Genomic DNA, 15,166 nt, shown 5'->3' on the forward strand with positions numbered 1-15,166 from the left:
CATCCTTATTTCTGGTACAGGTATCCATCCCGAATCCGCCCATAAAACTTCTGGCACAACACCCTTCGTCGACAGACTCGCGAGTAATTCTCGACCACCTTTCATCCTTACCAAGTAGTATAAACGAAGCGGCGCGTCTCGTCACCGCTCGTCTGTTAAGCACGAGAGTGTTACTGAGGTACTCGTCGGACTCCGGTGGCAGACGCTAAAAGAGAAACGTTGTGGATCAATGCGAGCTATACAGTTGAAATTCCGAGAGCGAGCCGTCAAAAAAGTGTCAGAAATTACATTACTTCCAACGTACATTCCGCGAAATTACCAGGACGACAGCATCAGAGAAATTAGAGCTCTTAGTCAGGTTGGCCATCAGTCTTCCCCGCGCACCATTTGCAACTGTAAGAGACAAGTATCTGATGTACGCTCTGCTGCGAACCGAAAGCTATCTTGCGAGTTATAACTCTATAAATGGGTATAAAAGCTGACTGCCGGTTGAACTTGTGCCATTACCGCACGCTTCGCTTCAGCCACGGAAACATTTCGAGCTGTTTATAAAGGTAAGTTGGTTTTAACGGAATTTATTCAAGCTCCAGTTGCAGATAAATTCCCTTGCGCCTCCCATAGCAATTAGTTCCGCTAATCAAGTAGAGGTACACATTTGAGAACGAACGTCTCGCTACGAAATGCCATTGTATATCGGAACGCCGTGGAGTGTAACTGGTTTAATTACGTAACTAGTGCATTGAAATTTTTCCGTCATTCGTTCTTCCGTAAATTTTAATTTATATCAGTTACTTTGATTGACACTATCTGTCTATTTAGATCCGGACATTGAGATCCGTACGTACATTGTACTGAGCAGGGTACACGAAAGCAGTGCCCACCATTTTATAACGGAATAGCCGAGCCTCAACCGAAAAATGGTCGTCCAGCTTGCTACAAATCCTTGATTCAGAACGTAACATTGACGGATTCTTGACATCGCTGCTAGATGGCACAACGATCTCGCCACCTCTGGAACATAGGAAAACCAGACACCATCGTTCTCGGTCATCCCAGTCACTCGAGGCGCTTAAATATAACATTTTAAATCAACAAGCATTAAACATATGCAATTACTGAATGAATTCCTCCTTTCATGGAGCTACACAATAAGGCTAATAACCGTGCAACGCTGCCACGCCGTTTATTGCTCGTCATCTTGTTTTTGTGGTTCTGTCGCTTTGTTTTTCTTTTAATTCGATTTACTAGCGTCACTACGATGCTAGTTTTCTTGCCCGTGAGTGGCAGCAGCAGTGCTTATCGATAAGGGCACTGCGTACCATCTCTGAAGCGACCGCTAGTATTTCCTGGTCGTGGTGTGTAGCGAGTTCAGTCGGGGGACAGAGAGCCAGTGAGGCGCTGACAGCCAGTAGTTGCCGACCGCTGGCCCCACACACACACAAACTGACCGACGGAAGGAGATTGGATCAGGGACGACCGCCGGTTGGTCGTTCGGTTGGTCGTCTGATCGGGCGACGTGAATTTGGTCTTTTGACTGTTTCTGGGCTGCGTCAGTTGCTCATCTTGCCGGACGTGGATCGGTTCCTTCCTTGTGCAGAGATGTCGGGTGGCCAATGGGAAAGTCTTCCCGCTGCATGGTTGGGTCCGAGCCAGTGTGACCGGGTCGCCGTGTCTCCGAGTTCCGAACGGACACCAAGGGAGTCGGGATGGAGCAGCAGTGAGCTCCGGACGGCGATGACACGACCGACCATTGCCGATACACATGACTTGACTGGGGATGACATTGGTTGGTCGTTCGGTCGGTCATCTCATCGGACAACGTGTATTTGGTCGCCGACCGCTTGTGGGTTTCTGTGTGTGTCGATTTGTGATTTGTCTTTGTTGTTCCACAATGAATGCTTTTAGGATTGTTCGAGTTCTTGTGGAAGTGTTTTCGTGGGAACTTGTCTAGCTTGTGTCATTTCGACTGAGCAGTTATTTTAATGCTGTCTGCGTACTGGAGTAGGCAGTCGGTTGGTTGGGACAGAGCAGCGAGCAAGTCTCCGCGGCGAGGTCATTAGCGTAGTGTTCCACAGTGTGTTTTTCCTCGCCGTGTTGATGCCGTCCGCCACAGCGTGCACTTCGACAGCCTTTGGTTCAAAAATGGTTCAAATGGCTCTAGGCACTGTGGGACTTAACTTCTAAGGTCATCAGTCCCCTAGTACTTAGAACTACTCAAACCTAACAAACCTAAGGACATCACACACATCCATGCCCGAGGCAGGATTCGAACCTGCGACCGTAGCACAGCCTTTGGTGTTTGTTCATATTTTTGAGTGGTTATTGTGCCTTGGCTAAATTTAGACGCCAATATTTGAAGACGAAGTGCTGCTGGTATCTTCGTCCTCGCTGACATTTTCGGTTGTCGTGCCGTTGGTCGGGCTGAAGGGAACTGGGTCGGGTTGCCATTCGATTATTTAATCTTACTTTCGGCTGCCTGTCTCACCTAACTTTACGTTAGAGTTACCTCCTCATGCCGACCCTTGGAACACTTCTGAGCACCACTGTTTTGTTGTTTGTGATTGTGATCTTCTTTGTCGCAGGTACTGTGTCAGGCCTTCAGCCATGTATTAATTTTGTCTGTTCCTTGTTCAGTATATGGCCTTCAGCTGAACCTTATGTGAAGTATATTAAGATCAGGCCTTGAGCCGTGTTTTATTTAACATTCTTTTTTGCTCTGTATTTAGGCCTCCAGCTGCGTTTGTTTTAAAATTTGTGGCTTTCACCCGTAATGTGTAAATTCCTGTCTATAAGGTTTCTCTTTAATTATTTTGAATTCTTAAAATGGCCTTCAGCCATACTGTGTAAATGATTATCTTAAGGTTTGTCTTTAATTATTTTGAATAATTGTCTGGACCTTCAGCCGTTAAGATATTTCAAGTTTTCTTAAGATGGTTTTCTGTTGTATTTTGTAAATGCTTGTCTTTAAAGGTTGCCGAGGAATTAATTCAAATTTTCCTTAATATGGCTTTTAGCCGAAATTGGTAAATGCTTGCCTTTTAAAGAATTTTCTTTGTTGATCTGAAATATTATTCGGGCCTTTAGTCGAGATGATATTTTAATTTTTCTTAAGTAATGCCTTCAGCTGTTCTTGTGCCTTAAAAGGAATTATTTAGGATATTTTAATTTTACTTAAGTAAGACCTTAAGCCATTTCTCTAAATCCTTGTGTTTTAAAAGGAATTATTTAATCCTTCTTATTGATAAGTTTCTTCGGCCCTAGCCGTGAACTGATCCTTGTCGTTTTAAAGAGAAAACTGTGCATTGTGTTTTCGAGGAATAAAGATCTGTGTTCTCATGTAACTAACAGTAACTGATTTTGGCCCCTTTCCACAACCTGATCCACTCTGTCCTGCGTACCCAGATTTCACTATATATAAAACGAAATGGTGCCACTGATGACCGAGAGGCCCCTTCGGGGGAAGTTCGGTCATATTGGGCGACTTCCGGGTCGGTGATGGTTAGATAATGATGAGGACAAACGGCACAACACCCAGTCCACGAGCGGGGAAAATACCCAAGCCGGCTGGAAATCGAACCCAGGCCCGCTGCATGGTAAGCATTCGCGTTACCCCTCAGCTAAGCAGGCAGACATAGCTATGCATAAATATGAAGCTGTAGTAAACGATGCTTCGAAACGGATCGTTACATACCTTCTCTCTGCCATTTTATACATGTTCGCATTAGAGCTTTTTCTTCAGGTAAGTTTACAGTTCTGTCTTAGGTCTAGAACAGAAAACCACAAAATTTCAGTGCAACCTACGCTGACGATGTTCTGTAAGTATAGTATTAAGAATCCCCCAGAGCGTGTATTGTCATAGAACAATACGATTAGAATAGTACTGCAAATTTCAGCATACACTAGCCTCATTTAATGCACATCGGAAGAGACTCAAACAATGATCCTCCAAATTGGTAGCCACAGGTCACTAGCAGATAGAACCTGGACATACACCTACAGAAACAACCGCTTTACATGGCACAGTGTGACTGGAATGACAAATTGCGAGTTATGTTGGCAATTTTTCGCGGCTGCAACCAGAAAAATGTGGAAAGCGTTTTCAGAACGTTTCTTGTACACGATCACTGTCGACGGCGACGTAGGATGCCGGCTGGTGACGTTGCGGGCACGCGACGCGGTAACAGAAGTTTGTAAGCGGAGCAGACGCGGATGAAGGATCGCCCTAGCAATGCGAATGGGGAAATCCACTAACATAAACGACTTTGAGAAATGGCAGATTATTATTACGCAGAGCCTATGAACTAGTATCTCGAAAACGGCGAAGCTGGTGGAATGTTCACTTAGTACCGTCGGGAGAATCTACTAAAAGAGGTAGAAGGACAGCGAAACTACAACTAGGCGCTAAGTGATTGGACGTCCACAACTCTTCACAGAACGTGGCGTTCGGAGAAGCCTGCGAAGCAGGACATAGCGTAATCTGCGGCATCTCTGCCGAAAGAGCGTCGTGCTGATGCACGCACAAGTATTTGGGAGCGCGCTGTTCATCGTACATTGTTGAACATGGAGCCCCGTGGCAGACCATCCCTATGTGTTCGCACGTTGACCCAACGACATCGTCTATTAGGACTGCTTGCATCTCTTCATGCTTTATGTCTCTCCCAACGGCGATATCGTCTTTCAGCAGTATAATTGTCCGTGTCTCGGAACCAGAACCGTGCTACAGTTGCTTGAGTGAACTCACGTTGATGTCTCGGCCACCAAATTTGCCTAATGTACGAAGGCAGTTCAATAAGTAATGCAACACATTTTTTTTCTGAAACAGGGGTTGTTTTATTCAGCATTGAAATACACCAGGTTATTCCCCAATCTTTTAGCTACACAACACTATTTTTCAACGTAATCTCCATTCAATGCTACGACCTTACGCCACCTTGAAATGAGGGCCTGTATGCCTGCACGGTACCATTCCACTGGTCGATGTCGGCGCCAACGTCGTACTGCATCAATAACTTCTTCATCATCTGCGTAGTGCCTCCCACGGATTGCGTCCTTCATTGGGTCAAACATATGGAAATCCGACGGTGCGAGATCGGGGCTGTAGGGTGCATGAGGAAGAACAGTCCACTGAAGTTTTGTGAGCTCCTCTCGGGTGCGAAGACTTGTGTGAGGTCTTGCGTTGTCATGAAGAAGGAGAAGTTCGTTCAGATTTTTGTGCCTACGAACACGCTGAAGTCGTTTCTTCAATTTCTGAAGAGTAGCACAATACACTTCAGAGTTGATCGTTTGACCATGGGGAAGGACATCGAACAGAATAACCCCTTCAGCGTCCCAGAAGACTGTAACCATGACTTTACCGGCTGAGGGTATGGCTTTAAACTTTTTCCCGGTAGGGGAGTGGGTGTGGCGCCACTCCATTGATTGCCGTTTTGTTTCAGGTTCGAAGTGATGAACCCATGTTTCATCGCCTGTAACAATCTTTGACAAGAAATTGTCACCCTCAGCCACATGACGAGCAAGCAATTCCGCACAGATGGTTCTCCTTTGCTCTTTATGGTGTTCGGTTAGACAACGAGGGACCCAGCGGGAACAAACCTTTGAATATCCCAACTGGTGAACAATTGTGACAGCACTACCAACAGAGATGTCAAGTTGAGCACTGAGTTGTTTGATGGTGATCCGTCGATCATCTCGAACGAGTGTGTTCGCACGCTCCGCCATTGCAGGAGTTACACCTGTGCACGGCCGGCCCGCACGCGGGAGATCAGACAGTCTTGCTTGACCTTGCGGCGATGATGACACACGCTTTGCCCAACGACTCACCGTGCTTTTGTCCACTGCCAGATCACCGTCGACATTCTGCAAGCGCCTATGAATATCTGAGATGCCCTGGTTTTCCGCCAAAAGAAACTCGATCACTGCCCGTTGTTTGCAACGCACATCCGTTACAGACGCCATTTTAACAGCTCCGTACAGCGCTGCCACCTGTCTGAAGTCAATGAAACTATACGAGACGAAGCGGAAATGTTTGAAAATATTCCACAAGAAATTTCCGGTTTTTTCAACCAAAATTGGCCGAGAAAAAAAATGTGTTGCATTACTTATTGAACTGCCCTCGTAAATCCTATGGAACCCATCTGGATTGCTATCGTGCGCCATCAGCGCGTACGCAATTCAGCAACCCGTTATTTACGCGAATTACAAGACCTGTGCATAGACATTTAACGCCACATATCCTACAAACCTACCAAAAGCTATCGGATCGATGATACGCGGAGCCGGCCGCTGTGGCCGAGCGGTTCTAGGCGCTTCAGCCCGGAACCGCGCTGCTGTGGTCGCAGGTTCGAATCCTGCCTCGGGCATGGATACGTCTGATGTCCTTAAGTTAGTTAGGTTGAAGTAGTTCTAAGTCTAGGTGACCGATGACCTCCGATGTTAAGTCCCATAGTGCTTAGAGCCGTTTGAACCATTTTGATACGCGTAATTCCTTCAAAAATAGTTCAAATAGCTCTAAGCACATTGGGACTTAACATTCGAGGTCTTTAGTCCCCTTAGAACTACGTGAACCTAACTAACCTAAGAACATCACACACATCCATGCCCGAGGTAGGATTCGAGCCTGCGACCGTAGCAGCAGCGCGGTTCCGGACTGAAGCGCCTAGAACCACTCCGCCGCAGCAGCCGGCGCGGAATATGTGATTTATTTTGTTTAAAAGACGGACAAACAAGCTGTTAAGCAGGTGGTCATAATACTTTGGCTCATTGTTTTACACTACCGAAATTCCAACTTCTCGCGACAATATATCCAACATCACTACACAACCCAAAGGGTTTCATCGATAGCCCTATGGTTCATTTGAGCACTCATTATTTTCAAGCTCCTATATAATAACAAGGCCACACCCTTCATACATGGGAGCTTGGGTATGCAGCGTGTAGACCTGCTTTGAAACATATCTCAACAGCTTCTTCAAGAAACTAACGAAAAACTGGTTTACAATAACCGAAATGTTATTCCGAAGATACCACCGAGCTGTTTCAAAGTCCCCAATGAACCCTCAGATGCAAGTCGCTAACTTTGAAAGCATCAGTCAATCTCCCATAAGAACACTATTAGTGAGGATACAGATTTGACACATGGTTAAAAATTTATTGTGTCTTCTTTCGCAAGAACTCTAAAAGGGGCATGAAAGGATTTTTTTTATTTTCCTTTATTAAAAGCAAATACCTCTATATTCCAAGCAACAGTCGTGGAAATAATCAGAAGATGAGTGATTGATTTCTTACTTCGTTCCAACGAGTAACTCATCTACCAGGCGACCCTTAATCATTGCTGATATAATTTTAGGACTAATTCCATGAGGAAATTTCAACAAAAGCGAACATAGCTTGAACCAATGAAGGCATAAATAGCTGAGAATGAGGAAGGTCTGCAGAGTGTGGAAGGATGCCATCATTAAAAAAGGTTCACTTGATAAGAACTTACGACGACGATTCAAATCGCCGTCCGTTTTGAATCCATCCAGATTTGGGTTTTCGGTGATTTGCGTTTGAGGAAACTGTTGGGATGAATGATTCCTTTGAAAGGGCGCGGCCTGTTCCCTTCCTCACCCTTTTCTGAGCTGAGCTTGTGCTCCGTTTCTAATGACGTAGCTTTCGACAGGACATTAAACACTAATTTTCTTTCCTTTCCTTTTGGTGAGAGCTTAGCACACCAAAGCTAACGTTCTGGTTACGAATCTCGGTTCGATAATCATTTTAAATCTGCCAGGAAGGTTGAAAAACAGCAAAATTTCCGCAGAATTGTGAAAGATTCATTGAAAAAGATTATCTACGCTATGAGAAAACTATTTCTCAGCAGTCTCCTTTATTTCAGCAGGAGCTAGTCTAGTAAGATATGCAGAAGACCTTCTGTGAGCTTGGGAGTAGGAGGTATTCACAGAAGTGATGCTGTGGCGGCACATCATAAGTCATTTCTGGATAACTTATTTGGTAAGGCCCATGTCTGTTTTGTTAGAAACTCTGTCCAAATTCTTATCAATGCTTCTTATCTTAGGTACACCAATGTATACATTATCGCATATGACAGTTGAACAGCCAAACTGTACTACATGTTAGGTAAATTGCATTGCCATATTGTGTGTCGCACAACTGGAAACACATTGAAGCGTCGCTGTCAATTTACAGGGTGTCCCAAAATAATGTAGACACTCTCAGAAACTGAGTTCCATCTTAATTAAAGCAGAGAAAAATGAAAAGTTTTTGGTATCGTATATATTAATGTGTAATTTCATGTGACGCATGCTCAAAAAGATCACATTCCTCTGCATATATTGTCAAAAACTAATTAGAATAGAGCCACAAAGCAATTCTATTGTTTCTAATGGAATAGCACCATAAGTTTCCTCTATTTTCTCTCTTATGTCATACAGGGTTTGTTGTTTTGCAGTGTACACTACCCGTGACAGGTTCCAAATGATGAAAACTAAAGGCGTCAAATCCAATCCTGAGCTGCTTGTATCACTCCCACTTCGTCCCACCCATCTCGAAGGGAATGTGCGACTGAGGAATTCCCTCACATCAGCTTAAAAGTGAGGTGGCTCCTCATCCTAATCCCCATTGTAAAAAATGTCAATAAGATCTGGAGTTACCACGTGCAACATTCCTAGGTAACAATCGCTTGTGACACTCTCTTTGAAGACGTACGGCCCGATTAACCTCTCGACGACAAACCACACCAGACTGATACTCAAAAAATCAAATGTGTGTGAAATCTTATGGGACTTAACTGCTAAGGTCATCAGTCCCTAAGCTTACACACTACTTAACCTAAATTATCCTAAGGACAAACACACATACCCATGACCGAGGGAGGACTCGAACCTCCGCCGGGATCAGCCGCATAGTCCATGACTGCAGCGCCCCAGACCGCTCGGCTAATCCCGCGCGGCAGACCGATACTCCTGGTAGATGAACATCTTTCTTCAGTTACGTATGGATTTTCCTTTGCCCGGTACACGCAATTATGGGAGTTAATTGTTCCATTAAATTTAAAGATTTATTTTACCTGACCAAACAATTAGATCTTGGAATAGTTCATCTTCTTCACACATATTATTGAACCAGTCACAAAATTCAAATAGCCTATTGGGCTCATCCTTCTTCAGAGCTTGGAGAAGTGTTGGAACGTAAGGCTTCCATCTATGAGTCCGAAAAATACTGTAAACATTGGTTTTTCTGATGCCTGTATGTCGAGTGCATCATCTCACAGACATTTGTGGCGAATATTTAAATCGAAGTATGCACTCACAGTTATTAGTATTTCAGTAAGCACTACGATTGAAAGCCCTGGTTGTACAAGCGTATAAATAACGGGATTCTATGTTTACCGTAGTTCCCGCCTACGTTTGGAAAGTCAGTACTTCTGGTTTCCCCCTTCCCCTTACTCCTCTCAGTTTCTGTCGTGTCGTACTAAACTTTCTGTGGTTTAACGATTCTATCTATTGAGTCTCGAACCGTTTCGGATTTCTTGTCGACAACAGGTAGAGTACCATGTGAAAGTACACATTTAACTGACAAGCAAGTGAAAATAATCATGTGTTAAGCATAAACTGTCAACTCTAGAACTCCTTGTCATTCTCGAGACTCTCAGTTTTCATACTACCATCTTCTCCGACAGTTAACAATTAAATTTTGAATGTATTTGGAGCGGGGAAACCGTGATCCGTTTACATCCCTCCTTACCCCTACTTCCCTCTGAAGTCCCCCACTCTTTCTTCCCTTCGAAACGTGCCTGCCTCAAGATGGTGCTTCAAAAATTTTGGAAGTTTCGTGTCAGGTAATGTGAGACAGCAAGCAGCAATGTAGAGGGAAGCCAAATGACGGCGTAAGAGTACAAAGGGGTTGGTGATTGATCTGGAGATAACTGTCACCAGTGTGGGATCCGTACCAGGTCGGGTTGACGGAGGAGATAGAGGAGGTCCAAAGAAGAGCGGCGCGTTTCGTCACAGGGTTATTTGGTAAGCGTGATAGCGTTACGGAGATGTTTAGCAAACTCAAGTGGCAGACTCCGCAAGAGAGGCGCTCTGCATCGCGGTGTAGCTTGCTGTCCAGGTTTCGAGAGGGTGCGATTCTGGATGAGGTATCGAATATATTGCTTCCCCCTACTTATACCTCCCGAGGAGATCACGAATGTAAAACTAGAGAGATTCGAGCGCGCACGGAGGTTTTCCGGCAGTAGTTCTTCCCGGGAACCGTACGCGACTGGAACAGGAAAGGGAGCTCAGCCGTGTATCGACTCGTGCTACAACTTGTGTTTAGATTGCAATGGTTTTCCTTTCTTCCCCTGACATGTTTGTTTGATATGATGTCTGTCATTAAGTGGCTGCTTGGTTGTCTTTTCCCTCTGCTATCGATATCTGCGTTTTGCTTCCGGGAAACTGCTGTGGAGGAAGTGAGATCTTTGATCGGTTGTAACCTCGTGTGGTGGCGCGGAGAGAGTGTGGTGGACACGGGAGGGCGGTGTGGCTCTCCTGCGCGAAGCAGGCGTGGTCGGTTGTACCGAGTCGCCACGTGATGTATGTCGGTTGTGTGTAACGAGCGGGTCGAGTTGACGGAAGAGCTCCCCGCGTGTTGGTTGTATACATAATCGCCCCACGAGTAGTTGCTGTTCATTTTGCCTTGGTGGGACGTTAACAAGCTTCTTTAAATCCTCCGTTTCAACACTGGAGTTTAAAAGGAGACACCTAACATGAAGGAGCGGTAACTACCCGTCAACGTTGCAGAGAAGACGTGAACTCCGGTGACAGAGCGTGTTGTCGCGTGACCGTGGCGTGCTGGGTACGCTGGCGACGCGTGCCCGATCGGATGTGTGGATTCTTGCCATCGGAGGTCGTGTACTGCCTGTTCGAGCATAACTGCAAGTTAAGATCGTGGAAGGTTTAATCATTAAGTAATAAGTTTGCGTAACGAGTGTCCTTTCTGCCTTGTGGCCTCAGGCTATCGGGTTTCCTGTCCCCGGCACCAGTGTAAGTGAAGACAGTGATCTTTCCTCCTCCTCTCGTTACTGTCCGATGGGAGGTGTAGCTTTGGGCAGTTTGTTTCGCTATTCTGTAATGTTTTATGAGTAAATTCATGCTTCTTGTTGGTTGATCATGTGGTCTCTCATTCATGACTGGTGTATTGTTTCCTTGCACGAGGTTAGCTCTAATTATGTCAGATAGTTAAGCCATCTTATAACAAGTTTTCGCTGGCTAAAAGTCGGTGCAGTGACCAACCTGAGAGTGGCAATTGTGTTTATGGGCGTATTTAAATTGGTCACTATTCTGCCCAGCCCGAGCATCCCTGAGTGGGTGATTTGTGGCCGCCTTACACGGGTCCGTCATATCTGTTATGTTCTAATGATATTCCCGGACACTTTTGTTTAAAAAAATTTTAAATTCCTCCAAGTTTGTAAATTTCTTTTACTGCCATTAATCGTGTGTTTGCTGAGACCTGTTTAATTTTTTTTTTTTTTTTTTAATGGCGGTGTTGGTAGCTTCACTACCTCACTGTACCTTATTAACGAAGTTCTGTGTTACTTTAGTGGCCTGTTTACTAATGTTCTTCAAATTTTTTTAAATTGTTGTATTGCTATAAATTGCTTTGATTGGCGTTAGCAGCGTTTTTTAAAAGGTAGTTTATTGCCGTACTCCTAGCTTCTGTGTCTTTTTTTTGATTTTTTAAACTGTTGTATTGCTATATATTACTTGATTGCCGTTAGCGGCGTTTTTTGAAAGATTGTTTATTGCCGTACTGATAGTTTCTGTAAGATACGAATAAAACATTGGTGAAAATCTCAAGTCGACAGTAAACTACTAGAAATTTGGCCCAGTTTCCCAACTTGTGGTGTGGCTTGTAGTAACCGTAACCACTGTGTGAGGAGGTAAAGACAGTGGCACGTAAAGTGGCCTCCGCCACACTCCGCTGGGTGGCTTTCGGAGTATAAATGTAGATGTAGGAAAACTGTCAAGAGACGTCAGTGTTACGTAGTTTGAACTAATTTGTTGCCTGTTTGAAGAAGACTGCAGTGCCTGTTAGGAGGTACGCAAAGCGAACACGGTCCTCCGGAGCGCTGGGGCCGGCGTCGGCGCCGCTATATACGGTGGCAGCGTCGCGGCGCGGCCGAGGCAGTGGGTGGGGGATGGAGTGAGGGTGGGGGGCGCAGGCGCGGCCCCGCCCCCGGCTCGCGGCGCGGATATAAAGCGGCGGCGTCGTCGCCAGCGGCCCACCAGCCGCAGCACTCAGCAGCCAGCAGCAGCAGCCAGCAGCAGCATGCAGACCGCCACACTCCTGGTCGCCGCCTTGGCCGCAGCTGCCGTCGCCCTCACCGGCGCCGTGCCAGCTCCGCAGGTAAGGCGGTCGCCGCGCAGGGCTGCCTACGCCGCAGGCGCACGGCAACACGATTTCTCCGAGCGTCTCCCAATTTCCCAGCGCAGAAAGCCACGACCTTATTAGCAGTAAACAATAAAGACTTTTAGTGCTGAGGAAAAAAATATAAAATCTTTTTCAGCGACGTTTTCGCAAAACATAGACAACCTCACCCCACAAACGTATTATTAATGTAAATCACGGCGCATCTCGAGCCCTGAAGACCCATCTTAAGGAGCTTAACATTCATACTCTCATTACCCCTACACATTAATTCCCAAAGACCTTCTATTATTTGTATAGACTTACAGTAGAGGTAACTTTTCACTGTAAAAACACAAATTTACAACTCACATTAGATCCTCCTTCATAACTTCCCAACACAACTTTAAAGTGGATTGTCCACCACACGTTATCGTTTTCTACACTATTGTAAATTGTAAAAATGTGCCTTTTACTGCGTAAATTATGTGATATGCATTTCTGCACAATTGCTGACTAATTAAGACCAATGGGAACTTCTACGGAAGTATGAGGACAGTACAGTACGATAAAAAGATAATAGTATTCAGGCCCCAAAATGATCGTGATTTGAAAATAAACCATGTTCGTCACTGACAGCTTACGTCCTTTCCTTTATATTGTTCGAAAATAAATCAACCACAGCACCAGCAATAACCACCATCGATCGAATTAAACAACTTCTTCGCGTTTGAATTAAACTTTAACTACAAGTTCCACTATAACAGCTTCGATGGGTGGACTACTTCGTTTACAACGTCATAAGCAATTAATAAGCAAGCCTTTGGATGCTACCTGTTTCAGTCGATCTCATAATCGCGATCTTTTCTTTATGGAGGGTACCATACCGTGAATTTGTTAAAGGACAATGTCATGATCCCATTATCGCTGTTGCTTAATCGTAAGTATTTATGATAATCAGTATATCTGCATTCAGGATATCTCGGTCGCAATGGTAAACGTCAGACATCAGGATAGGAATGACTCTATTGCTCATATGACGTTTGCTGCACAGAGATATGGCGTTTCAAGTTGTACTTGAAACAAACATTCGCAGACTGCGGTCTAGTCAGCCTGAATGCAGAACTACTGATTATTATAATAATGCATCCTGCATGACTTGATGTCACACTTAAATTAATAAGTAGCTACTTCATTACGTTTCGCACGATTGCCCGATTTCAGCCTTAGAGGACATTTCCAACCGCCTCAGTATCGCCAGTTGTCATACCTAAAACATATTGTAATATATCCGACTATAAGCAGCGGACATAGTAGTTCCTAAATCGAGAACGTGCATGGGATAGTCGGATACATTGTGATGTGTTGATTTATAGCACCTGACGATGACAGGTAACGCAGATGGCCAATCGTCCGAAAGATTATAAACAAAATACTTGTTAATCACGCAACAGCCGAGGTGGAACCATGGCACTGTCCTTTATCTGATGATTATGAAAGAATGTAAGAATTACTGCAACTTCTATTCACCATTACCAACATGACATCTACAAGAAAAATAAAATTGTAATAAACGATTATTAGACATTATCGTCAAAAGAATAAAATGCGTTTATACGCTTGTTTAATCTTACAACAACGTTTATTTTTAAGAAACTTCCTGGCAGATTAAAACTGTGCCCGACCGAGACTCGAACTCGGGACCTTTGCCTTTCGCGGCTCTACCATCTGAGCTACCGAAGCACGACTCACGCCCGGTACTCACAGTTTTACTTTTGCCAGTATCTCGTCTCCTACCTTCCAAACTTTACAGAAGCTCTCCTGCGAACCTTGCAGAACTAGCACTCCTGAAAGAAAGGATATAGCGGAGACATGGCTTAGCCACAGACTGGGGGATGTTTCCAGAATGTTTGTTCGTTGCTGTTCTGCAGGAAGCAAAGGTTTCATATCTGCGCTCACATCAAAGAAATTTAATCATCTTCTGCCCTTCATAAGTATATCATCCGATAGTTAAACATAATTGAAGCGATGGAATACAACAATAATTCTGCACCGTCTTCACAAATCTCAGCAAACCAGCGAACTGCTCTGTAGACATTAACAATAAAACGGCAACGACACCGTTGGCAGGTAACACAAATACAAAGATCGTAACGATACGCACGGTTTGTTAGATTTCTGCGGTAATATCAGATACCACTGTTTTTCTTACGGCACGAATAATTATGTACGCTAGAAGATGTTAACATTATTTTACGTTGGCGTAGGAACGAAAGATTTCACTCGAATTTACAGCAGTGGTGACCGGAATTAAACTGACAAAGGGAAAAATTTTGTCCTTTAAAGTGCTGTAAAATGACTGTGAACCCTGCTGAAAAAAAAGAACTTTTGCAGTTCCAGATAATTTGTCAAACACTGCATATCCTCGCTTCGTAACTATACCCTGACGACTACCCAAAATGTCCACTTACGGCGTTTTAGATTTAAGGTTGGTAAGTGCAACATTCATAGTTATTTAAATCAGCTAATGTTTCCACGACATCAACGCTGCTCTTTTACCAGACTACGTTTTCCAGAAGTGTAGCACGCAGTTCCGACAAAAACCATAAATGCAACTGCAGCCAGAAACAATCATAATGAATGTGAAATAACATTCAGTCAAATCATTATTGAATAAGTACGTAAACGAAGTCTCGCAACAGCCGTTTATTTATCTTTCAGGCCGTCTAAGTCGTTCTTATTCTGCTTAAGCTTAAGTGGATAGCCATGTCTCCTCCCT

The 15,166-nt window shown here is 44.5% G+C and overlaps 1 protein-coding gene across 1 annotated transcript in view; it reads left to right on the plus strand.

The window, feature by feature from the left end:
- Positions 1–15,166, plus strand: part of LOC124606547 (orcokinin peptides-like) — a 451,556-nt gene that overhangs the window by 28,752 nt on the left and 407,638 nt on the right. Inside the window, exon 2 of the mRNA XM_047138532.1 lies at positions 12,108–12,387. Coding sequence (XP_046994488.1) covers positions 12,108–12,387 — 280 coding nt within the window. The remainder of the gene's footprint in view (positions 1–12,107; positions 12,388–15,166) is intronic.

This window comes from Schistocerca americana, chromosome 3 (genome assembly GCF_021461395.2).
Source record: "Schistocerca americana isolate TAMUIC-IGC-003095 chromosome 3, iqSchAmer2.1, whole genome shotgun sequence".
Classification (NCBI taxonomy): domain Eukaryota; kingdom Metazoa; phylum Arthropoda; class Insecta; order Orthoptera; family Acrididae; genus Schistocerca; species Schistocerca americana.